The sequence below is a fragment of the Ischnura elegans genome, chromosome 9, assembly GCF_921293095.1.
Source record: "Ischnura elegans chromosome 9, ioIscEleg1.1, whole genome shotgun sequence".
In the NCBI taxonomy this organism is placed as follows: domain Eukaryota; kingdom Metazoa; phylum Arthropoda; class Insecta; order Odonata; family Coenagrionidae; genus Ischnura; species Ischnura elegans.
Genome location: NC_060254.1, coordinates 112,900,942 through 112,926,313, shown reverse-complemented (window position 1 = coordinate 112,926,313; position 25,372 = coordinate 112,900,942). Strand labels below are relative to the sequence as shown.

The 25,372-nt window shown below is 39.0% G+C and overlaps 1 protein-coding gene across 10 annotated transcripts in view; it reads right to left on the bottom strand.

Annotated features, from left to right (window-relative positions):
- The window catches only part of LOC124166034 (dystrophin, isoforms A/C/F/G/H-like), a 957,857-nt gene that overhangs the window by 257,698 nt on the left and 674,787 nt on the right, over positions 1-25,372 (bottom strand). For all 10 annotated transcript variants that reach the window (XR_006866384.1, XM_046543616.1, XM_046543612.1 and 7 more), the window contains 3 exons: positions 11,523-11,734; positions 9,768-9,922; positions 6,176-6,410 (listed from right to left, as the gene is read on the bottom strand). Coding sequence is in view for 9 of the 10 variants with exons in the window: in XM_046543616.1 (XP_046399572.1) it covers positions 6,176-6,410; positions 9,768-9,922; positions 11,523-11,734 (602 nt within the window). In the remaining variant the exon portion in view is untranslated. The remainder of the gene's footprint in view (positions 1-6,175; positions 6,411-9,767; positions 9,923-11,522; positions 11,735-25,372) is intronic.

The following is a 25,372-nucleotide window of genomic DNA, read 5'->3' as shown; positions in this document are numbered from 1 at the left end:
CCCTTTGTGAAATGGAATTATTTTATTTACTTGCTGACAAGGAACGTTTCAAGTCTACTTGGACGTTTGCTCTCTCGCAGTGCTGACAACGATCAGTGGGGGGGGGGGGAAAAAAACCCTTGATTAATTTTAGAAGATTCTTCAATGTTTAATCAATCGTAAATTAGAAAAATGCTATTAACGATCTTTAATTGCACATCGCAAATTCTCAATTATTGCCGTGGCCTCGCATGCGATTGAATACGGCCCAAGAGAACTGGAGATTTTGTCGTACTCGGGCATGTTTACGCCGCGACGATTCAAGGTCAAACTGGAGAGAAAGGGGATGGTAGAAGTGAAGAAAGCGAGGGAAGTGGAAATAGAGATAGCATGAGTCATGGTCGGGCACTCGCCTGCGTAGACAGTTTTCCATAAGTCCTGGTTTCCTATAACCACTGCTGCGCGATGGTGTTATTGCATTGCCATTGCCTTCACGGCAATTCCGTGTTCCTGTTTTCCAAGCATCGCGGTGAGCGATTGCACTCAGTGATCACGGATCCGAAGCAACTACATCCTGCACCTCGATTATGTAAATGTGACAGCGACGACGGCGATAGATGACCATCACGTTCTCCTATCACGTTCTGCTGTATCATGCGATCATGTAAGCCACCGTCATCGTGCATATCACATAGGTACGAGCGCGCGAGGTTGGTATCATTGAGAAATCTGAAGAGCCAATGAGATCCTTTGACACATCTTTGTCCAGGAATGTGTCGTCTGCGGAGTCTTTGAAATAACAATAACAAGCAACAAAAACATAAAATGGAGACAGTTCAAGGCTAAGTACTTCACTTCGCCAATAGGTAATATTATGATAAAGCACTCGTATTATGGTCAAGTTATGGGGAAAGTGTAGCATTACTTTTTGATGTGTGATAACATAATCTATTATGCTAATGCTTGCCGGGAGATGCTGCAGTCATTATATTTGCTATATCGTAGAGAATGGTCGAAAAGTCATGACCTTGGATTGAAACTAATTAATGTCAAAATGATAATGGAAGTGTAATCGCGCTAGCAATTTGAATGTAAGTACAGTGGAACCTCGTTAAAGCGAGTACGGGCTATTGCGACACTCCCACTATTACGAGAGTTAGCCGAGGCACCGTCAATAGACCCTATAATGAGCATGTTAAAAAATTTCGTTTTTACGAGGCCCTTTAGGAGCCTCCACTTGCCATAGCGAGGGTTTCCATCGACGGAGAACCTTCTCCAAGAGTCCCTAATCTATGTAATTTCTTGCGATCTGTTAAAAATGAGGTTAACATGAAGTGTGCAGTCTCAAATTCATGCAGTAAACAGGCGTTCAGTAAATAAGTAGTTCATTTTGGTGAAAATATTTCGGAATTAACATTCCCGAATGATTGATCTTCTTTTGTTTCTTTTTCTTTGAAACAATATTACGTTACTTTTCTCACATTATGAGTTTTAATTCAAACAATTTTTATTGCAGTGCCGTGGTAAACTTATTGTCAGCCTATTATTTCAAATACGTCGCGAGCGTAACATTCAGAAAGAGACTTTTTTATAAACGGCAATTTAGTCATATAATTTTGCATGCTTAGCAAACTTTTTCCCTTACATAATGAAGATGTTACAATATATGGTAGATAAAGTCTTCCAAGGCGGGATCGTTTTACAACCTTCCACCATTTTCGTCTGCATAAACAAATGCAATACGTGATTTCACTTCACTGCCATTTAACGTGCAGGAACAATTAACATACACCAATGGAACTATTTGAGGCATTAAACAACCGCAATACAGTTTTATCAGTTATTTTTTGAATTTTCAGTGGAAAATGCTAAAATAATAGAATGATCACGAACATGCACTAATTAAGTACATAGAGACATGGCTTCGTTGGTTGTACATTGGCATAATGATTGACAAAGCAATGCTGTGCATGATTTTTATTCACCACGGCGCTTATAAATTGTTTGAATAGTTAATTGTTTTTTAAATAAGGAAATTTAGTGATGCAAAAAACATAGCCTTTCGTCTGGATTTATGCTTATGTTGATCGGATATAAATTTCTCTGTTGCCGTACCACTCCTGTTCCTGTGTAACTGTTTACAATAGGTATATTGGCTTTATTTGCTCCACCTCCGGTAAAGCCACAATTCGCTATAGCGAGTGTTTATTTGAGCCCCGTGGGGTGTCGTTTCATCGAGGTTGCACTGTAGTTAATAGTTGATTTATGATGATTTAAAAATCGAAAAGGAGTTTAACGATATTGATATATTGGAGAACGTACTTGGCAAATGTTGATAATTAAACTTCAATATAAAATAATTGACGTTTAAATTTCCGATGTACTTCAATTAGCAGTACTTTCCAATTAGCTGTGTGAAAATAAAGCTGCTCAATCGAATTCACTACCATGCGCATATAACAATTGAACAACGTGGACAACTAATAATGTCAAGAGAGCACTCCATTAGAAATAATTGAGAATTCTATTGGTTTTTACTCGATTATAGGGCATTTTTAAATGAAATAAACAATAATTTTTTGCTAATATTTGCATTTAGTACTCATTTTTATGTAAGCATATGCTTGTCACCATCGGTTTCGAACGTGATAGGACGATAACGCTCGCAGCGTGATAAAGAGTGCGATCACGGTTTCATAATCGCTGCTATCACCTTCCGTCGTAGGAATCCCGTTGCCCCTGGCAACGACATTGCTCTCACCCTTCTCACAGTTACATAATCAGGGTGCTGGATAACTTGTGCGAAATGCAACTATGGGATGTGGTGCCTGACAGTGTAGTTTCCGACATTGTGCAAACCAATTTTCTGAATCCGTGGTCTAGCAGACACGTGTGCACAGTTTTTGGAAATCAGGCATTACACAGAGCAGAAGGAATAAGAGTACAATCACGTTATCACGGTCAAAAAGATTGCGGTTGGGAAAAGAAAGCTCTTAATGATTCTGGAAAGCAATCCAAAATAACAGACGATGTGCATAAATAATATTTAATCGTTTGATTTATATGAGTTTTGAAAATTAAATGATATTCGAGTGAAAGTTTGGATTATCCGTGTTTTCCGATTATTCGTGTCATCTCTCCCATTCATTAGCCATTAGGATAATCTGTATATGCTGTATGCTGTATATAAACATATAGCGTCCATGGATAACAAGGGACTTTTAACTCATTAAAAAAATGTTTCATTTACTTTATTTTTGACTAATAGCATTCAATGTTTGATATTCTGAGATACTTTAATATGTATACATTTTATTTGCATTCTTTGCTACATGCCACTTAGCGATATGACTAGAGATGTGCGAATAGTATCTGCGAATACTAGAATACCTCGAATACTAGAAAGTATTCGATATTCGAGGTTTCGAATAGTTATGCGAAAAGTACCGCCTCGAATACCTCGAATACTTTGAATTTCGCGTCATACACTGTCGCACGCACGTCGTTAGTAGTTGACTCGGAAAAATGTAGAGAACTGTAGTCATTTAGTGCTCACAGCGCCGTTTTACGCAAGTTGATGATTTACTTCAAATTCGTGGATTTTAGCGGTGAAAAGAGTTCGACGAGGGGAACCGAAAATGGTCGGGTGAAAAAATCCGAAAATCCCCGATTCCCCCCACCAGGAGAACCTCAGTGCCGTGGGATAGCAACCTTAGGGCATTTCCCACGATCCGCTATCCCCTTCCATTCAGCACTCGCCTCACCCACTGAGGCTTTCCTCTTCTCCGAAATCAAACAAAAGGTCCCACCTCGCGCAGGGATCACATTACGAAGACCTTAGCTTCGAAAAAAATATCGAGTTACGAGAACAATAAAAACGTGTTTCACGCCCTCCCCTTTTTTCTCACCCACTGACCCTTTTCTGGCTACCTGCTTCGAAGTTCCCCATTTCTGGAAGTCAACTGCTGCGTGAGTACCGTGAGTACCGTGGGAGACTTACATTAGCGCATTTCTTAAGATCCGGTATCCCCCTCCATTCAGCACTAGCCCCCCCTCTGAGGCTTTCCTCTTCTTTGAAATAAAAAAAAGGTCACAGCTCGCGCAGGGATCATATTACGAAGACCTTAGCTTCGAAAAAATACCAAGTTACAGGAGAACAATAGAAACGTGTTTGGGCCCTCCCTTTTCTCCCCCACAGACCTTTTTTTTCCTACCAGCTTCAAAGTTCCCCATTTCTGTGGAGGTCAACCGCTGCATGAGTCATCTATTAGCACAAAAGGTGTCTAAGAATGACTTTCGTCAATTGATGTTACACCTTTATTGAATTGAAATATTAGTAATGTGCGCGTAATTTCAAAAAGAATAAGACCAAACACGACGTATTTCTGAGTTTATTTAAGCATTTTACGCAAAGAAATAAATGTCAAAATACGACGGAGACTTAGCATTCTGGCGAAACTCGATATCCTCGCAACTGAGCTCCTAGGAAGTTGATGCCGTATTTTTTTTCGAAAACATACATCAAGTTACAATTTATGAGTTATGCTATAAATCTCTATTGTCACAGTCGAAGGGATATTTTCTCAGGATATTTGGTTTCTCCCCGCTAGCAATTCGAATTAATCTGCTTATCTCTTGAGAACTGCCAAAGATGGACTGAAAATAATTGAAGAAATCCGGTGGAGAAGCGCATGTATTTTGCAAAACGCCTCGGATTGTCCGCTAGCACTTGACAGTAGGAGTGAGGGTAAAGCGAGCTACCTGTTGAAAATAAGAAGTTGGATGAAGCCGAGTATCAGATCGGCATGCCGCAGAAATGGAGTTTGGTAGATAAGAACAGAAACATTAGACAGAAATCCATCGTAGCAGTGTAAAAGCCGAGATGGCATGCAATCATTTTTTCGTGAGGTGGTGTGTCCCCTTAGGATATTTGAAAGAGATGTTAGTTGAATCAACTATAAGCCCAAATTGCTTCCATAAAATTAAAATATTCCATTAATCAGCTAAATTCCGGTTTGAATCGTTTAAAGGAAATCTTAATTACTCGCCAAAATCCTGGGTTTCCTGCTGCATAGGCAACCTCGTCAAACATTCCCGCATTTATCATTTTTTTCGCCCCCCCCCCCCCCCTCTTAAAAAACGATAGATCGGGGTTCTACTGTATACCTTTTTATTTATACATTCATCAAGGGAAATAGAAACTTAGTAAGAAATAAGAAGCTTAAAGAAATAATATGCTTTGTGCAATTCTAGTATTCGAGGTATTCGAAATTTGAGGTATTCGAATATTCGAGCAATGATTTAATATTCGAATTCGATATTCGAATTTGAGAAATCTGCTATTCGACCTATCTCTAGATATGACCTAATGTTTTAGTATGACTCTTTGTAAATTTAGAGACAATTACTTTCTTATCACAATTTTTTTGTAAATTAAACACATTTCATTTAAATTTCATCACATTTTGGTATAATTATCGAATTCCCTCAAAAAACAACACCACGGACCCCCTGGGCACAACCACAGCACCCGAAATCTGGTAAAATCCCAAATCTTGGATCACCCAAGTCTTGATAGAGCCTCTCGATTCGGGGAGCTCCACGGTAGTTCCTTTTCACATTGATAAGCTTAAATACCCAACAATATCATAAGAGATACTGAATTTAGTAGACATAGGTATCTGAATGTAAATACTTCGTCATCCTAGTCATGAATATAAAAGAGACAGCTTCCATTCATTCAAATTTCACCCTTTGATAGCATTGCATTCTTTACTCATAGGAGGTCATTTGACACTCATTACAATGAAGTTGACTGCACCACTATAGCTTAGATATTAGGTATGCAAGACGAGTGTACAGCCATTCCCACATCAAAGGTTTGGGTTCTAATTCTGGAGGTGGCAGATATTTTCGGAAATAGCTTGATTCATAGCTCATTCAGTGCCAAGTGGAGGGGGACTTCATCTCTCTGATGGCACATTAAACCATGGTCTCCTTGGTACTTATATGTATTACGAGCTGACAAATATTGCCGCCAGCTTCCCCTCTATCCCCTCTTCCCTACCTTTTCTTTGTCATACGAATAAACTAGACCATTGATTGCCTCATCAATCAATATGCAATACATTCACTAAACAGCTGTAAATTACCAGAGAAACAGCATCACAGAGACATTATCACTAAGCCTAGTTACCTTGAGTTGAGCAAGAGGTAGCCTCACGGCAGCCTGATGCTGCTCCCTGCGCATTCCCAGTGGTGACGATACGGCTGATGCCAGTGCTGCGGCCACACGTGCATCAGCATCAGCTTCAATGCCCTCCAATGATGATTCAGCCTCCGACAGCCACGCCAAGAACTTGTCCAATGATCGGTCAAAGTTTTGCAGGGAATTCATGGCAGTGTGAAGTAATTTGCCTCGCGCAATTATGCTTTAAATAAAAAGAAAAAAAATCATTAGATGAAATTGCAAACGCTCACAACATGATAAAACATAGCAGATAAACAACAACCCACAGTCAAGGCTCACATATCATCCTCTACATAGAATATTTTCAGTACACAGTGCGATCAGTTATCAAAGGCACAGTAACATCTTTGAAATAAAGGTGGTGCAACAAGGATACCAGATTTCAATGGTGTAAGCCTGGAACTCCAAGACTCCAGCTTAGAAAATTTAAAAGGGCTATAACTGCTCTTTGAAAAGGCCCCTTTGAAAATTTTACCTCCACAAAAAATTGCTTTCGCCCCCTATTTGTTTTCATGCTGGTGCTTGGGTATGCTCCTTTTCTTTTCTTGTGTTACTTGCTTAGGCAGCCGCAAAGGCTGCTGTCGGAAGAGGAGAGTGAAAACCCCTCTAACTCGTTAGGTGGGTGAAGGGCAAGAGGAGGGCAGTTGGTCGGTGACAGCTGTCTTGTGCCGCACTCGGGAGATCGTCTCTTGGCATCCAGTCAGGACGTGGTCCATTAGATTTTTGGCATTCAAGATCAGCAGCAGCCTGAGCATTGGCCATTCCTTCCCTTTTCGTAACTTTAATTTTGTTATCATCACCCTCTCCTGTTTCTCAACCTCTCCTGATTCTTTAGTTGGCCGGCAATGGGTTATACATGTTGTAACAAGAGAACCTAAATGTATACAATTTATATCTTATACATTATAAATTGTATACATTTGGGTATATTTATATACAGTAAAACCTCTTTACATCGTAATGGAGGGGACCAAAATTTGGGCAATTTGATGTATGGAGGTTCACTATAGAGAGGTTTTAGTGGTAGGCACAATTTTTTTCATATCCTTGGGAAATGAAAGGTGCTACTGTCTTTTAAGCCATTATATTATGCATAAGTGAACATGTACTTACAATTTAATGATTACACAAAGGTAAAAGTAAATTGTTCAAGAGCCCTTTTTAGAAAATAAATTAGTTAATGGGTTTGCTTAAAATTTTTTTCGACTCTTTCGAAATAATGTTTTCAATTCCACGAGCACTTTTTAATGTCATTTTCACTATATATAAATCACCAGCTGTTTTCGTTAATGCCTTTTGACCTAAGAAATAATTCCCTGGTCTAAGGGTTGTAATTTACTAATAGTGTTCGGAGGAAAGAACAATAGTTTTATATTTCTAAACATAATTTCTTCATCCTCGTATTTAACTGCCTGAGTTTTTTTTTATTTGCGCAGCCTAGATATACAGTTTCTTCTGTTTTTCCTCGGTTGTTTACAATAGGTGTGCGGGTGAATGATGGTATTCCAAAGGTCACTGCCTTCTGCATGTCCTCGTTGATGGCTAGGAAAATTGCTAATTATGTGGTAATGTCAAGCAGTCGCCATCTTTTATTTCTCGAATCCACCATCAGCCTATGATTAATTACATAATTTTCATATTTTATGGCAAATAATTGAAAATACTCCTTAGTATATCTTTTAGAATTGATTTATCATTCTTATAACATGAGATTTGTTAAAGATTATAAAAAAATAAATAAACACATGACTACTGCAAAAAATAGACAAAAAATTGAGCGTAATTTTGAAAATTTTGTTGAATTCCCTCTCTCCAAAATACAATGCACGTAGCGTTCCGAAGAAAAACTCTGTCGAGGGCACACAGAAACGCTAGGTCTGTGAAAGGACGTGATTTCCCGGTGAGAATGCTGGGCGAACTACTTCAGAATGCGGCGGCGACGGTAAAAAATTTCATTGCCCTACCGCGTATTAGCTGTCTCCTTCACCTAACACTGTCGCGCATGGATTGATTTTTGTTCAGTATTGCTAGAAATTGACGACATACTTCTTACTATCTCTCAATTCCCAGGACTGGTCAGAAGTCTATCATGCTAAATATCTTGAGGAAAGCTTCCATCGTTTCTACTCAGTTTTTTTGCATCATTTTATATTAAAACGAGAAAAATCCAGTCTCTCTGACAAAAAAGTCAAGGATCACTGATGAAATAAAATTCTACTCAACACATCTAAAAAACTGGCATATGAAACGAAATTATCTGGAAGTACCAAAAGCAAAGAGTATTACAAACTTATGAAAAAACAGTATATATATAGGCTTTTTCTATGCGAAGCTAAAAAATCCTGATGGAATTTTATCTAAAGCTACAAGTAAAACTAAAACTGCATGGAAAGATATAAATAAAGCCAAAAATGAAGATAATAACTCTGTCCTACCAAGATTTCAGTCCACTTCTATTGAAAAGTCAAAATGTAAGTCTGATCTCGCAGATGCTTTTAATAAGCATTTTAATTTGTTACCTGGAACCTCAGCTAAAAGTTGTGGAACAATTTCTACAGAACGTAGGTTTCCGCGGCGATGGTTTGATCGCTGCATTTCTTCAGGGTTTCCTTCCGCGTCAGTTTGTTTGTGGACAACAGTTTCGCTGGCTATCCTGCCAGCGTCTTCAGGTCGAAGGTGTCGCCTGTCGGTTTCTGCCTCGCTCATATACCATAGGCTGGGTGGGAGCTGCACTGTGACTTTTAGTTAAGGAGTGCCGATACTTCCCGAGACAAATCAGGGAAGCAATAGAAATTCAAAAAACACCATTGAATTTCAATAGAGAAGACGGATACTTCCTTCACAGCGTGTGGAAAAGAGTAATCAAAGAGAGAGCCAATCAGAGAGAAGTGCCCAGTCAAACAGCCAATCACAGTGCAGCTCCCATCCAGCCTACGGTATATAAGCGAGGTAGAAACCGACAGCCGACACCTTCGACCTGAAGACGCTGGCAGGATAGCCAGCAAAACTGTTGTCCACAAACAAGCTGACGCGGAAGGAAACCCTGAAGAAATGCAGAGATCAATTTCTACAGATTTCAAGACACCTTCTATCTTTATGATGCCCACCAATGAAATGGAACTTAAGTCAGTAATAACAAATTCATGCCAACATAGTTTTATTTCTGGCATAGATGATATCCACGGTAATGCAATAGTCCTCAGTTACAATAAGATTAAGTCTCCACTTCTCTATCAATTTAATGAATCACTGAGACTTGGCATTTTCCCAAACTCACTCAAAGTGTCTAAAATTGTGCCTTTTTATAAGAACAAAGGTAATATAGATGATTTGAATAGCTATAGGCCCTGATATAAACTATTCTGTATTTTGTCAAATAATTGCGTTTCACCACATTTACTAATGGTACATTATGAAAATAAAGAAAAAATAGATACTACAAAATGCTATAAACAGTAATTGAAATCACTATAAAATTAAAGTGTTATTTACAAGTACCTTTACCCATGATTGATAGCTATCAAAAACATCAACTTACCTTGTGTTCAGATTCCCATATCGAACATTCACTTGCTCAGTCATTCTTTTCACCATAGTGGTGTCATCTTGTTGATAGACAGCAATTAATTTTTGAGTTAGGTGCTGAAATATTTCTATGTGCTGCTTGTACTGATGAAGCTCAGCATGGAATGACTGAAAAAGAGAAAATATGTTCACTATGAAAACAAAAAAATGGCAATTTGAAATATTTACAAAGATATGCATGAATGGTATGCCATGACTATTTTCAGTAACATTGGTCAATAATTGGTCACTTCATAGCTCACAGTAAATTAAATTTATCAAACGATAGAGGATATTGGGGGATAGTCAGGCAACATGCTTCAGAGGTGAGATACAACTCCAATATGCAATTCAGTCAGTTCCACAGGAATGGCTACATATGACATAAAATTTATTTAGAGAAGGAGCATGACATAAGAATAGACTTTACTAGAGTTTATTACCAAAGAAACTACTAGTTAAAGCTTTAATTGGCCCTACGTTTATAAATTCAGAATGCATGCATGATAAATGTAAATAGAAAAATAATAGAATGAAGTGGTAATATGATTCTAATAAAAAAGGGATTTCTATCCTTCCATTTAACAGAAAAAACATGTCTTTAAGCTAAACTGAAATACATTTCATCCATATTTTTTAACATAAAAGAAATGAGCTCCAACAATTCTCAGCATTTATCACCTGCAAAACATTTCATAAACAAAAATATTTCTAACAATCCAGGAGCGTTATAAATAAAATATCGTGACCAGAGTAATAATTAAAATGAAGCAACTGAGTGAAAATTAAATTATAGCAACTCCTCCCCAACATGCAAACTTTCTATCTCATGATCTGCCATGTTTCTTTGCAGATGAGATCGTGGAAACTGAATGCTAGTGCCACCGAGGAGACTAATTCATACGTGTCTCAACTTACAGGTAGACTACCCATATGCCTTTGGGATGGGAAAATATCCCTAAAGGCAGAGGATGCAATGTAAGGTCAACAACGGAGGACAACCACCAAGGCTAAAAATCTTGGTAGTATTTTCAGGAGAAATAAAATCCTAATACCCTAGAAGTAGATGGAAAAGAGGATGGAGAGGACATGAAACCATGCAGGTGGATAGATAAGACTACAAGCTTCTAGATGAGAATCAGAGGAGACAGAAGGTATACCACCATTGGACAGATCAAAAGGATACGCACAACACTTGTGAAAAAATGGGTGAACATCAGATCCTGCATGTGCACCAAAAAATTTCCTAGCATAGAAATAAAACTTCCAGTGAAAATCATGAAAATAATTGTGAATAGCTGGCTTGTGTAAAAGAAAAAAGTAGAAAGAAATTATGGCAGGGAGGTACTGAGAGGAGGCTGACTCTTGCAAAGGGAGCAGAGCGTCATAGCCACTGGCCCTTGGTAACCCATACATTAATGAGGCTCTAAAGGGGATTCAAAGCCAAATGCATTGACACCAACTATTAAACTATTTTAGTTCTGAATTCACAAAATGATTTTGTGGCAAAGCATCATATTCATAACCTGGAAACTGTACATAAACTCATGGTTATGGTAATTTATTCAAGGACAATTAGCATGAGCTTAATTTTTAGCAATATATGATTACATTCACGAACGAAGATGAACGAATGAGGCACGACCCACTCAGGGGTCAAACTGTGGGATTGCCCACCAGAGATTAATTCCCACCACTCAGAGCACGAATGGAGTAAATGCGTACGCACCTTTTGCTCCCTGAGTTGTGCTTCGAGCACATCCGCAGTGTGCCCCACCGATCCCATCCTCTCGAGCCTGGCCTCCATCCGGCTCAGCCACGCCTCCACCTCCGCCCTCTTCGCCTCATATCGCTGACTGTCGGCCAGCATCGCATCCAGCTGTGCCTTCCGCTGCATCACCTTGGCGTTTGTTTCCTCCCAGTGCTCTCGAAGTTTGGTCACTTGAGAATCAAAAGGAAAAGTAAGTGAACCAGCCACACCTCACTAGTACAAGCACAAGAAAAATGAATTAAAGGCATGGAATTTTCCTTTCGTTTATGAACATTAAGGTGATGATGTTCTCCTTATAAATTTAGCAATAGAGTAATGTGCCAGTCACATTTATTCAAAAATACTGTGGCAAATTTTATCATTTACAAATATTTTAATAAACCACTGTAGCATATCATTATTCCAATAACTTTCCATCAATTTATAATAAACAGTTATTTAACGGTTAAAAGCTAAAAAAGTATTTCATACTCCTGCCTTTGAGAAAATAAGGCACTAATATTCCATATTTCACCAACCAAGTCAGCATGCTCCACCTATAATGCTATTATTTAAGCGTGTTAGAATTGCACACCAAACATTTCAAGAGGTAATATTGTGAAAACTAAATTATTATCCTTCTATTACGTCTCATAGGACACACTACTAATTATAGTAATAAGATTCAGTCATGAGATACTCAATTACACAAACTTCTGGCAATGAAAGTATCAAATTCCATTGATTATCAACCCGTCAATAAAAAAGCAGAGAAAAAACACCAAACACCATTCAAAGAGGATTTATGGGATGTAACTGAATAAAATATAAGTGTTTGCTGGATTCTTTTAAAGAAAAAAATTCCATTGAGTAGAATGTGAATAAAAGTACTTAAACTCAGCTCATACTTCTCAGTTAAAATATATCTAAGCATATTTGATTCATAATTGAAATATTTTGAAAGAAACAATGGTGACTTGAGCTCTGTGAGTGCACAGTAAAGAAAATTTGAAAGAGAAACATGAGGAAGAAGCCTCATATCAATTCACAAAACTCAAAATAAAAGATGGGATGATAACCTGCAGCAATTTGAAACCTTTTCAATTGTAGTACAATCAAATATTCACAAAAATGGAATCTAACACACAATATAATGCATGGAATATGTATGTAACTTGCAACTCACCAATTTGCATCACAGATTCCCAATGCAATTCCTAGCTGAGCAGTAGAAATTATTTCCATCAATATGCTCATTAATCAACTTAATTTTTCACATTTCCAGCAGATTAACAATTTAAATAAAAAAGGTGTAAAACTAGTTTTTTGAGCGATAAGTTTATCTTATTCTTATCAACACGGTCACCAACTGAAACTGGTTGGAACCATAAAGAATGAACTAAGTTTGACATAAAAATAAAAAAACATTCACTAGTACCATAATTTATGAAGCATTTCTGACCATTGATTGATTATAGATGACTTCTTTAAAGCAATATTCATTTTTGTTCTCAGTCCTAATTCGCTCTCAAATTAGCTGCATTAAAAAACAGAGAACAACAAGGAAAGAGAGAGATTCAATTTCTCCAAATTAATTACCTATATATATACGAAAATGTTAATATAGTTAAGACAATATAGACTTTCACGACAGTATAGCATACCACTCAGGATAATACAGAGTCAAACTCTCACTTTAGCTCTGGATCTCCTCTGGCATAATAGAAACATTTTTATTTTAAAGAAAGAGAACCACATGCAGCATATAGTTGCCATTTTATAGTGGCCAGGTAACAATACTTAAATTCGAGGACGAAGACGCAATAAAACAAGTAGAAAACAATAATTACATTTACAAAAACACAAGGACAACAAGAATCTGCAGGTACAGACTACTTCGGAGACGGATAGGATAGGGAAAGGCTAATGAAGGATTTCAATGGAAGTGCAAAGGGGTCGATGTGTGGAGGGACTGAGTTCAACGCAGAATTTATGCGGTAGAAAAACGAACGTTTAGTACGTAAAAGTCAATGAATGGGCAAGTGGATTAGGGGATGAGAACAGGTAACGCAAGGTGGACCTTTAAAATTGATAAAAGAGAGCAATTCAGAGCTGTCGATGGCAGAATTGAGAATGTTATAAATAAGTTTTACATCAGCTATGAGCCTATGGCTAAAATATAGTAGAGCATAGCATATAACATAAAATAAAAACATGTAGTAAATTATGAGCAATATAATAAAAACTGACACATTAAGGCGATAAAACCGTATCACCTTTGTTTCTCTTCAGTCCTTTTTTGCGTAAATAGCTCAATAGTATGTACCACTTCACTTCGCCTCAAATAACAACTGAATCGATGTAAATTGGCAAAGAAGCAAGTTTTTGAAACTCATGAGTAAAATGGAAAGAGGCTTCAACGATGATGAAAAATACATCCAGAAATGGCGATCTAAGTTTATTTAAAGCAAAATAATGAAAAAGAGGCGCTGCCAATTGTGTAATTTGCTCGTCCGGTAACCTTCAAAGCCAGCCTTGCCAGTTGAAGCGCTGACAGCTTTGTGAGTGCTGCAGCGGAGACAAACGATGCATACGACGAGCCTCGCTCTTCCCGCAATGACTGGCGTCCTCTTCAGCTCACGCGCGCCTTTGTCTTGCTGGAAGAGTTTCTCGAAGGGGCGGACGAATGACAATGAGGAGGCAAGTCTCACGTGAAGAGGAGAAAAGCGTGCGGATGTGCGAAAGCGCGCATGAAATAAGAAGAGACGATTTTTATTCTGCGCGTCCGGGTTTTCCACCGTGTTGGCCCATCACTGGATCACTGGGAAGGATTCAGACTGACGCTAATTGTGTTTGGCATTTAAAACGCGGAGGTAATTCTCCTGAAAGCAGTCACCAAGCGCTTTTGACGTCCTAGGATATTCCTACCGCAAAGACTGCACTGAAAAAGGTTCCATAGTTCAATCAAAAACGTTGCAATCTTCGACTGTCAACGAAAATTAAAACGCGAATTACGCGGCTCTAACCACCAGAAACTGTGTTAAGTGATGAGTCAGACTCATCTAAGGCATCCCCTGTCGACGTTTAAGAGCGATTAAGTCCAGCAGGGACATCAACACGAATCATATATCGCATATCCGCACCAGTACCGCCATACTCGAATTCACCACCTAAATAGCGAGGATGCGAATAGATGTTTGCCATTTCTATAAACGGCGTTACAATGGCGGCTTGAATGTTGGCCATCCACCACGTGGTTCAATATCGGTGTCGGAGGATTATCAGAGACTTCCGGAATCTTGTTTGATTGCTTTGTGGAGTACAGCACTTCGTCCGTCAGATGAGACGTTAAGCCATGCTTGGCGCCTTTAATTAAAAGCACGCTATAGACGACGCCGGGTTTCTCTCCCCATGACTTCTACGTCCTTCCGCAAATTATCTCCGCTGGCGGCGACCTCCCAATGTCCAAAATCATTCTTCATCAATTCGATTCATACTCCTCCAATAGGGCTGCATTAACTCACGTGAAAGGCACTGCTTCTATTTCTTTCTCATTGGGGAATCAACCGGCTATCGCAAGCAATGAATTCTCGTTCAACGATAATTTTGTCCCCGTGTGTGAATAATTCTGGAAATAGCCTCAAGCAAACGGAAGAGACCGCACTCGTATTTTCTCCGCGTAAACATTAACCCCGAGACAATATTGATTCACGTTCCGTGTTAGCAAGTGTTCGTAGTTCTTGAAAGCTTTCACACACACGCGAAAACCAAAAGACCTACAGTTGTTGGGTCACCGTCATGTTTGCAGTTCATTCAGCTAATACAACATTGAAAACTATACAAGGAGACATCAGAACCACATTATGCCATCCTAGTGGTTTCATCAGCAAAGACAATTATATCTGAAATGAACAACATACTATCTGCAAAATCATCCACAAGGGTCAATGCCAAGTTGTGTTCGGACGCCATGGCTGTGAACGGCAGAAAAAGCAAACGTATACGGAGGAAATGGATGGGAAATTGAGAACTTCATCTTGACCGTATGCAATGGGACTCAATTAATAGCTACATCATTTATCTCTACGGAATTTATAATTATATGAAGGGGGGAATACGTCTTCTTGTGTCTATTCTTACTGATTTTTACCGCTAAGCAATCTGCAGGGTGAGCAGTCTCCGAGCCCAGAATGGTAGAACACATCAATTTTAAATTACTGATTTCACTAAAATTATTACAACATTTTTAAACGAAGAGAAGCATAACCAGAAAACGATGAATTTGAGTTCTTTGATCATCATCGCTGAACTCCAAATTAAACTACAAAGTAAAAACTGTCAAATGCCCGACGAAAATAAATAATGTTCAATAATCATGGCATAAAATATTACCAAGAAACTTTCCTAACACTTTCCTAAATTTCCAATGCATGTTGCACTAAATTCTTCCTCGCAACTGAATTTCTTTCGTTTTACTGAAAGCGAATTTTCAAATTTCATCATTGTATGGAGTTTGAAAATGCTGTTCTCGGGACTGCAAACCTTTTTAAATGAAAAATGAAAACTATAACAAAAAAATTGTAACAAAAATCATTAAGCCGAACTCATAGCCTATCTTCCATTTTTATCAAGACCATTTACACTATTAGCGAATTTATACGATTAATACTTTATGTAAAGGGAGGAATAAATGTTAAATAATAAATATAAATAATAACATTTCTTGAGCCTATTGTAATTATATACGCCGCTATCACTCGATCGCTTCCATTTGCACTGCAAGTAGAAGACAAAATCATTATGCTAATAACGTCTACTCGCACAAAAACTTTCCCTCTCGGTTTGAATCGTAGAGTTATTCAGGAAGGATTGACCACCGATGAAGAGACATTATTAAAATACATAAAATAAATAAAATGTATTGCTAATTTTCCACACTTTGCGTTATCTCACGACCGGATTCATTCAATTTTGTTTTATCATCAAAACAGACCCCTGAAGGCAACACAAAATATATCGATAGCGATCGCGAGATAAAAGTATTTGTGGAATACCTGCCCATGATTTTCGATTTCCCATTACGGAATTCGGAGAGATAATGTCTCAAAACACTATCAATGAAACCGTAAGAAGATTCCGCGATTTGATAGCTTCGAAGTTTAAATAAAAAGGTTCCAAATGTGTGAAAAGCATTCTCGCTTGCATGGGCTGCTCTCCGGTCGCAATCACTCCACTCCACTTGCCACAACTGCCCGCTGTCCGCGCGACGCCTCTCTCTCCACGAGAAAAAACAGAAATCCACTGGTGGGATAAACGAAGGCATGCGTCGGGGAGATCGAGAGGGATTTCAGGGAAAGGACGGGAGGATCTTTCGGGGGCGGCGGCGGCGAGTGGAAAAAGTGGAGGGCAATATCATTCCCTGGGGCTCCGCACTTCGAAATCCAAATCCCAGGTACTTCGGAACGGAAAATCTCGAGCTTAGGGCGGTAAAACTTAATGGAATCACTTCGGCCCCGAGGGAAGTTTCCTAATGGTGTAGCCGTCAACCCAACCGCCTCTCATGTGGTCGCCCGAGAAAGTTTATCCTCGAAACCTGTCGGAGACTAGGAGCTGACGATTATTAGGTGCTGCGAGCTAACGATTAGAGGAGGGACCATAAAATGAAATATTGAACAAAATTCACTACTTCTTGGTTTACTTTGAGGTATTCCATTATACGGTTTCGGAAGACGAAATAATACCAATTTCACGACATTTAAAAAAAAATGAAAAATCAATGCTTTCAATAATTATAGGCCGGACTCCGTGGCGGCGAGGAACAGTCCTCGCCTGACAAACCAAAGGTCGCGGGTTCGAGTCCCGCATGGATAGGTCGCCCCTACTCACGTCATAGGTGTTTATGATCGCCCTACCTTGCTGCTCGTTAAATTGCCCCGCTGCAAAGACCTTGTGTCCATTCCCGTTAGTTACGATACGTCGGGAATTTTCCCCATTTAAGCGGCTGACACTCGAAATCATTATATAATATGAATATATGGACGTTAAAAGTAGCAAAGCTGACTGATTTGAAGAAAAAATGCGTAAAAACAAGGGCATTATAAAAATACTTTCTACGATTCTGTGAGAAGGTGGCGTTGCCAATGCAATGCCTAGGCGACCAAATGTAAGCCACTTTGTGGTCTCATTACTAGCGTTTAAGGTGAGAGGAAGACGAGGGCTTTCTTCGAACGTGTCAATTCACGTACAGGAGAAAAGAGGACAGAGGAAATTAAATTTGATTTAATGATAATGCATACAGTAAAAATGAAAATACACGACAAATAAGGAGAACGCTAAAAATAAAGATTTCGCCAAAACAAAAAACTCAACATCATAATAAATTTCAAAGCACCATTAGATCTGTACGACAAGAGATATTTGAGGAGAAAATTCACAGGCAACGAGAAAAAATCGGTAGGAAAATAATGGCTTTTAGGTTTACTTAAGTTGTAAAAATTAAAAATCCAACGCTACAGAATAAAATAATCAAAGCAGCATTAAAAATATAAACTTCAAATATACTAAGTTTTATCAAACTAGGTTCCACTTCCTTAGTATGAAAACCGTCATTAATGAAGAAATTCATGCAAAGGCAGGATTTTGAGCTATGTAGTTGTTACGATTGTTTAGTCGGATCTACCGCATTCCGGCCAAGCATTTTATCTGGTAATGCAAAGCGACAAATTAAATTTACTGGCGAAACAATTCTGAGGTAAAATTGCAACTCGAATATCGTACCGAAGAATAGCCCATCCAGTATCCAATTCCTCCGATTAAGCCCTTTTCCTGAAGCCTAAAATAACAGGAGTTTACAGTAAATGAGATCAAGCAATCCAAATATTTTTCTAAGAAAATGTCTTCTTATTTTAATGCCTGGTGAGTTCACACGTCATTATCTTGATCGAATAGGATGAGGTTTTTTTCATTCCAAGGTTTCACTGTGAGGTTTTCAACCATTGTGCCACAAGAAAAATAGAAATAAATGCCCACATATCAGAGGATTGATTGTATGCCAGATGAATGACAACCGACGCGACATTGCATGAAAGAAAATCATATGCCTTCCACCCGATGTTAACGTGTTGTCAATCCTTATGATCATGTTCACTGAAATTATTCAGTTAAGAGATGGAAGAAACAAATGACGAGGACTATGAGAAAGATATGTATATTGACCTTAAAAATTCAAATTTCAATGCGCTGAAACTAGAAATGGGTCGGCTCCGGTTCCGGGTTCTCGGTACTGCCAGTTCTTGGCATGTATATCGAGAACCGATCGCGTAAAGTCGGTTCTATGAATACGAAGAAAATAAATTTAAAAAACTAAGCACGGTGGCGAGGATTTGAATTTGGCGCCCAAATACGTCATGGTCAGCAGCGTTTTAAAGGCCATGGCTTGCATGAGATTATTTCAGTTTTCATTCATTACTAAAAATACCGTATTGTAAGTGAAAATTATCGGCAATTCTTTAAAATTATTTCATATGCTCAATTTACTTTTCTAATGGGTTGCTTTCACAAAACTAGGCTATGCAAACACGAAAGAGTTGAAATATTGTTTTATTAGCGTTGGCAAGAGTTCGTCTTTGCTTCTGCAATCACTGCGCGTTTTCTTTAGTAATTATCAGAAGACAATTAACTTGTGAAATTTTTTAATATATTTCGACCCATTGTACCTCTAAAATTCGGTGGTCCTTATAATTACTTCTTTAGAAACTCATAATCGTAATGATTTGATTTTCCGAGAACGGAAGAGATAAAAAAATGATTAAAAATCGCATACATTACTTGCCGTTTTTTTTCTTCTGAGAGCTGCTAGCTAACTCGGGCATTTAAGGGTTCGTCGCTCTCTCGCGAACATTGTAACATTTCTTCGGGTGCGGCCGCTGCGGTGCGTGACCGCGCGGGTTAAGCCGCACCAACTCAGTTTAGCCGCGGTGACGCTGTGCTGGAGTGTTGAGCAGTTTAGGGTGGAGGTTACAAGTACCGTGATTGTAAGGAATGCGAATAAGTTGTAAATTAAAATAAGAATTTAAGCTAATTGGCAGAATGCAGAATATATTTTGAACTTACAAGTAACAACAAATTAACGGATGATGTAGTCAGAAGTTGGGGGAGTTTCACGATTGATCCTAATGTTATGCTAACAATCTACGTAGTACGTAAATAAAAGCATATTTCCCGCGGCCCTTCAAAATCAACATCCACTACCACTGTCTATTTTCAGTGAACGTTTGTTCAGCACTGCAAACAATATTTCTGCCAAAAAAGAAAAGATTAGACCCTGATAGGGTAAAAATGTTGAATTTTTCAAAACAAAACCTGAAAAAAGAACCGGTGGCTGTCTGAAAAAATATGACATAATGGTCGTTCATACATTCTTTAGCAACGCGCTATTTAAACTGTTTTACTAGGCAAATAACATTATTGAGACGATCTTGAGTTTTTTTTACAGAGCTTTCCTGCTTATTTACATCTTCAGTGAAATTATTTTCATTCACTTCTTGCGGTTGTTCATTTACATTTTTGACATTGATTCAGATAATAAGAGTTCATACTTATAGAACCGAGTATCGAGAACCGAGTATCGAGAACCGAGAACCAATGGCGGAGCACCGGACCAATACCGAGAACCGAAAATTTTTAGAACCAACTCATCCTTAGATGAAACATATGAAATAAAATGTAATTGTAATATTTACTTTTCAAAAATTGTTAAGGAATTTTTGTACTTATAAATCTTATATATAAAAATCATAATTAGTCAACTGTTGGAATAAGATGAGAAATACATCGCTATTGCTGGAGAAAGGGAAAAATTATAATCTCTGCTCAAATAACTATTTAGTGAAATAATCACATTCTAATCACCAATCCGGTTATCTCAATTTATAGGGAGCCAATACACATTTTTCCCTGACACATATACGCATTTCCTCATTGAAACGTTTTAATGGAGCACTGTAATTAAAGAATCAGCTCAATGCATGGGCTTAAATGGGTTTGAAACCACTATGACGAGCAGACTCAAAAAAATCAGAACAACGTGTTCCCAGTCTGTTCCGATGAGCCACACTGCTGAGGTGGGGGCCGATCTCATGAGTCTTCAATCATGCAAGATTAAATTCCTACCCTCGTCGTAAGCCAGAAAATTTTCGACTGCTAATTTTCGCCTATCGCTAGGCCGGTGGTAAGGTTCCAGGCGAGTCGTCTGCGACGTCAACAGAAGAAATTGCCTTTCATACGTCTCCTCTTGTCATCACACACACACATCTTTCATCTCCTGCGCTCGCCCCATCCAAACGTGTTCGCGATCAGGCATTTTGCCAACAAACGACGCTGAGAACTCCAATATGACACTGCCAACGAGAAGGGGGCGTCAGCGTAGCCAATGGTTGGACACGGATGAACTAACGCAGAGCTTCAGAGGCGTCTATCGTTCGGTTATTTAGTGAAGCACCGACGGAAGACCAGCGGGCCCAGATGAATTCTGAGAAGAGGGAAAAACAAAGACTGCGGTGCCCTCATGATGTGAAGGTGATAAACCAAAGCCTCACACTTACTTCATACGAAATAAATTTTACAAAGAAAACAAATAATCGTTAAAAAGTTCAAAGTATACCGCGACTAGCCACGGTGATAACTTATACGGGAGTCACCCGCAATGCACGCACAATCGTGCGAAAGATCGACAGAGAAAAAAAAATTATTAAAAATATGCGATATCACTTCGCAAAAGATCTATAAATATGGACGTTTGGGAAACATCCGCTACAAATCCGGGATTCATTATTTAACAAGAAAAAGGGACGTTCCTTCGGATGGCATAAAATTAAGGCACAATACGGCAATGCTCCACGCTTAGTTCAGGGGAAGGCTTCGCAATTTAAAAAATTCACAGCGTTTTAATTTGAGATTATATTCTCTTCATACGATCAAACACATAAATCCATTCAACGTTTCTTTTCGAGTATTTCCAATTCCACTCCCCATAAACGGAGAAATGTTCACACACGTTTAATGTGGAGCATACGATTCTAAAAGCACAATAAAAACAGTCAACAATTCTCAATTTAGGCCTTTTTCATAAAAACCTGAGGGCAAACCGAGACCAACAGCCTAAATGCGTATAGTTAAGCAAATATTTATAATTTTTAACACAAAAAAATGAAAATATGAATACTTCAGTTGAATTTATTCGAATGAAATCGATTAAAAAAGTGAAAAGTTGACGCTTTATTTTAAAATGTAAGGATAACCTCTATCGTCAAATGAGATTTCACCTAAATAGTTTCTACCCCAGGCTACGCGGTTCAACAAATACTAATTCTTACTTTTCAGACTTATCAGTAAATAAATAAACCACATATGAGAGAGCCATGAAATAGTTAAACAAGGCGTTAGACCAATAGGGTGGTTTCCTATTATTTTTTTATTGCCTAAATCGAAAGATTATTACTCCTGGAGTACGTATTTCACGCTTTTAGATTTTTAAATGACGATATCTATTTTTCGCGATTAAATGAAAAGTGAAAATTTTCAAGCGCGCGAAAACGCGACGCTTAAGTATGAATGTCGGGAAGTCTCTCCGCGTGACGTATTTCTGGTTCCCCCTCCCGCCCTGCGAGGTGACCTTGAGGCGAGGCTTAGCGCTGATACGACGCAGGCTGCTAGCGGCTAGCCTAGTACCCTGCTGGCTGGTAGCGCTTGGCTTAAATAAGGATTATTAATAACTTATCAAACGAGGAAAACTTTCCGACCTTAGCCAGTTTTAATAAGTGATTGTTAAGACATGTTTCCCTGAGCTCTGCGCCTCATGCATGCAATGGAACCTCAGACGACGTATAACTCCTATCTTCTCGTATAGAAACTATGTCCCTGTGACGTCACGTGGAGTGGCATCGCATGGGCGCCAATCTGGCCCTTTTCAAATGAGGATAAAAATGGACCATTGCCATTCGTCTAACCCGGTATTTCTAAAACAAAATAATTTGTATATTATGAATACACTAGTGGTGGGTAACGAATCGCAATCAATGCCTTTCGTTTTCTTTGATGAAGGAAACCACCCTATTGTCAAAAATTGTAAACTCAGCCAGTGACTCGAACAAAAGTTATCTAACAAAAGTAAAAATTTGGGAAAGTTTTCGCCAACATCTGAAAATTTCGTGATGTTATTGAGCACAGCTTCGCACGAAGCAATTATTCTTGCTTTAGTAGTATGACATATAACCACAACCCTGAATATTACTCATCTATCACAGACCTTTTTTCCACACCCTTACAACCGTAACCCCATTTTGATAATTTCTAACTCTGAACAATATTCCCTGCGCTCAATTTCCTCCTAGCAAGTTAATACCAAATTATTTTACAATAACTTAGAAGGGTGATATTACAATTTCACAGGGATGAAAGATAATCACTTAATAGAGATGAACGCGGCAATATCAATAACTCGATTAAAAATACTTTTCGTTTAAACAAAAAATTTCTGTCATGAACAATTATGAAGTCCTAGATTAAATCACTCCGGCCCGGCTTCTATTCTATATTCTTATTCTATATTTTTGCTTAAGAAATCAAGAACATAGCTTTCAGAGTGACACGGAGAGCATTATGTAAGAGCCCAGGGAACTGTATTCCCAGGCTCGACAGATGAGATAACATAAGAGCGATATTTTGCCGAAGGGATAGGCGCAGGAACTCCACGGACCGTCGAGTAATTAAAGCAGCGTCGAACTCAGCAAGTCTAATGTACCGCAAGGCGCACTATTTTATTCTCGTCCATGTACCGATGTTTTCTAAATAAGTGAACGGCTGAAGTTGTAACACCCAACGCCGCCACACGCCGACTGAGGAAGCTTGAGGCGCAGATGCATATGCAGAAAATACCGCTCAAGGTGGTTTGAATCAGTCATGGCAAATTCGCCCAACCAATTCCCGGGGGAGTAAAGCATTAGGTTCAGCATTAGGAGTTAACTATAGGACCTTTCCTCTAAGGGAATGATCTCGTTCGGCTGTTTCCGAGTCCGGAGAAAAAGATATAAAGAGTCGGGGGATATGAGGAAAATTTTCCAATATATCATATTGATAATAAAATTAGACAAAACACTGCTGACAAAAAGATCAAAACGGAAACAACAAAAGCGTACGCATATATTTAGCTACTAGTCAACGCCCACGTGGTCCTGTATACGCTGCAAGGGCAGACTATCAGAGAAACTTGTGTGAAATTCGATTCAGTAACTTTTCCCCGGTCATGTTCCCGAGATGTCTCGAACACCTGCTCGTGGCTAAACCCCGGGAACTGGTCCGCTTCAAAATGGACCTCAAGAGCCTTCATCCATATTCATTTTCTGTCGACTTGTTACTCACCAATCCTCTGCACGCACTCAGTCAGCATGGTTCTTTTCCCCATCACTCAGCGAGAAAGAAGGCTGTCGATTGAATGACGACAAATTCTCCTATTACTCTTAAATTGTTCCTTGCATGGGATTTTTTTTTCTCTGTCAAGTGGAACCAGTCTTCAAACATGCATATACCCCTACTGTCAGTTTCATCCTCTTACTTCATCTTTTCATTTCAAGTTTCAGTGAAACGCAATGATTCCAGATTATTTCCCCAGGTAATTCCTTGAATCAAAAAGACGTTTAACTTCCACAGAAAAAAACAGAGATCGAATGAAACAGAAAACAAAGAAATAGTAAAACAAAAGTAGTTGAAGAAAAATACATCAATCCTTCATCTTTTTCAGACGGTTAAATCTCAGTGCAATGATAGGATGGACCGTCTTTTCGCTTCTGCGCATGCGCCCAAGGTTTTATCGTTTTCAATAATATGTACACACCTACGAGTCGCACTTTACTTATGGGTCCAGGTCGGTGAGAATTAGGAGGGTTGGCATTCAATGCAAGCTGCATTCTTTGCTTCCAGTCCACCAAGAGCCGATGAGGGCGGACGTGGAAGTGACCGGATTAGTAAAACTGAAGTCAAACTCGAGGAGAAAATGTCCGAGCGGATGGAATGCACTCCGAGCACACGTTGGGACGTGGGAGTATTTTCTCTCCGATTCCGTGACGAGGTTTTCTGCTCTTTATATTGATATTCGGACTCACCGCATTCGGACACAACGAAGACGAGACTCCGCGGACGAGTAGGTTAACTCCAAGCGCGGTAGATGAGGTGATATTCTGAGATGGTTCGAGATGGCAGTCCCATTTCTTATTGGTGCAGCTCCCTCTGCAAATTAAAACGGCCCGAATAGCGGACGGAGCGTTCAACTCGTTCAGACTTCACGCACTTTGGACAGCACTTCAACAAACAGGCTGAGAGGAGTGCGCTGATGGAAAGACGCTGGAACGAACTTGAAGTGAGAACAAACGAACACCTGCCGATGATTTCGACCGCAATTGCTTTTGATTTGTCAGTTATCTGAAGAGACGTCAAATGGTGATATAACAAGCAACCACCAACAGCAGCGTATGCTGTAAAGGTGAGCGACGACCCACACCTCCTTTGTTCTCAGATAAAAACTGGGATGATTCGTAGAGATGGGATGGGGTATCTAATAAAGATGAAAATCAATCGATAACTCCAGGATTCCAGAGATTGGCAGCAAGTTTTGGTACAACATTTATCAGTCATAAATCATGAGGAACAAGAAGATTTTGAGACTGCAAAGCCTGGAAGACTGAGAAAAGAATACACTTATGACTTTACAAATATTCACACGGAACAAATCAAGAATAACGCACAGAAAACGTATTGCTACCTCGTGGAAGAGATGA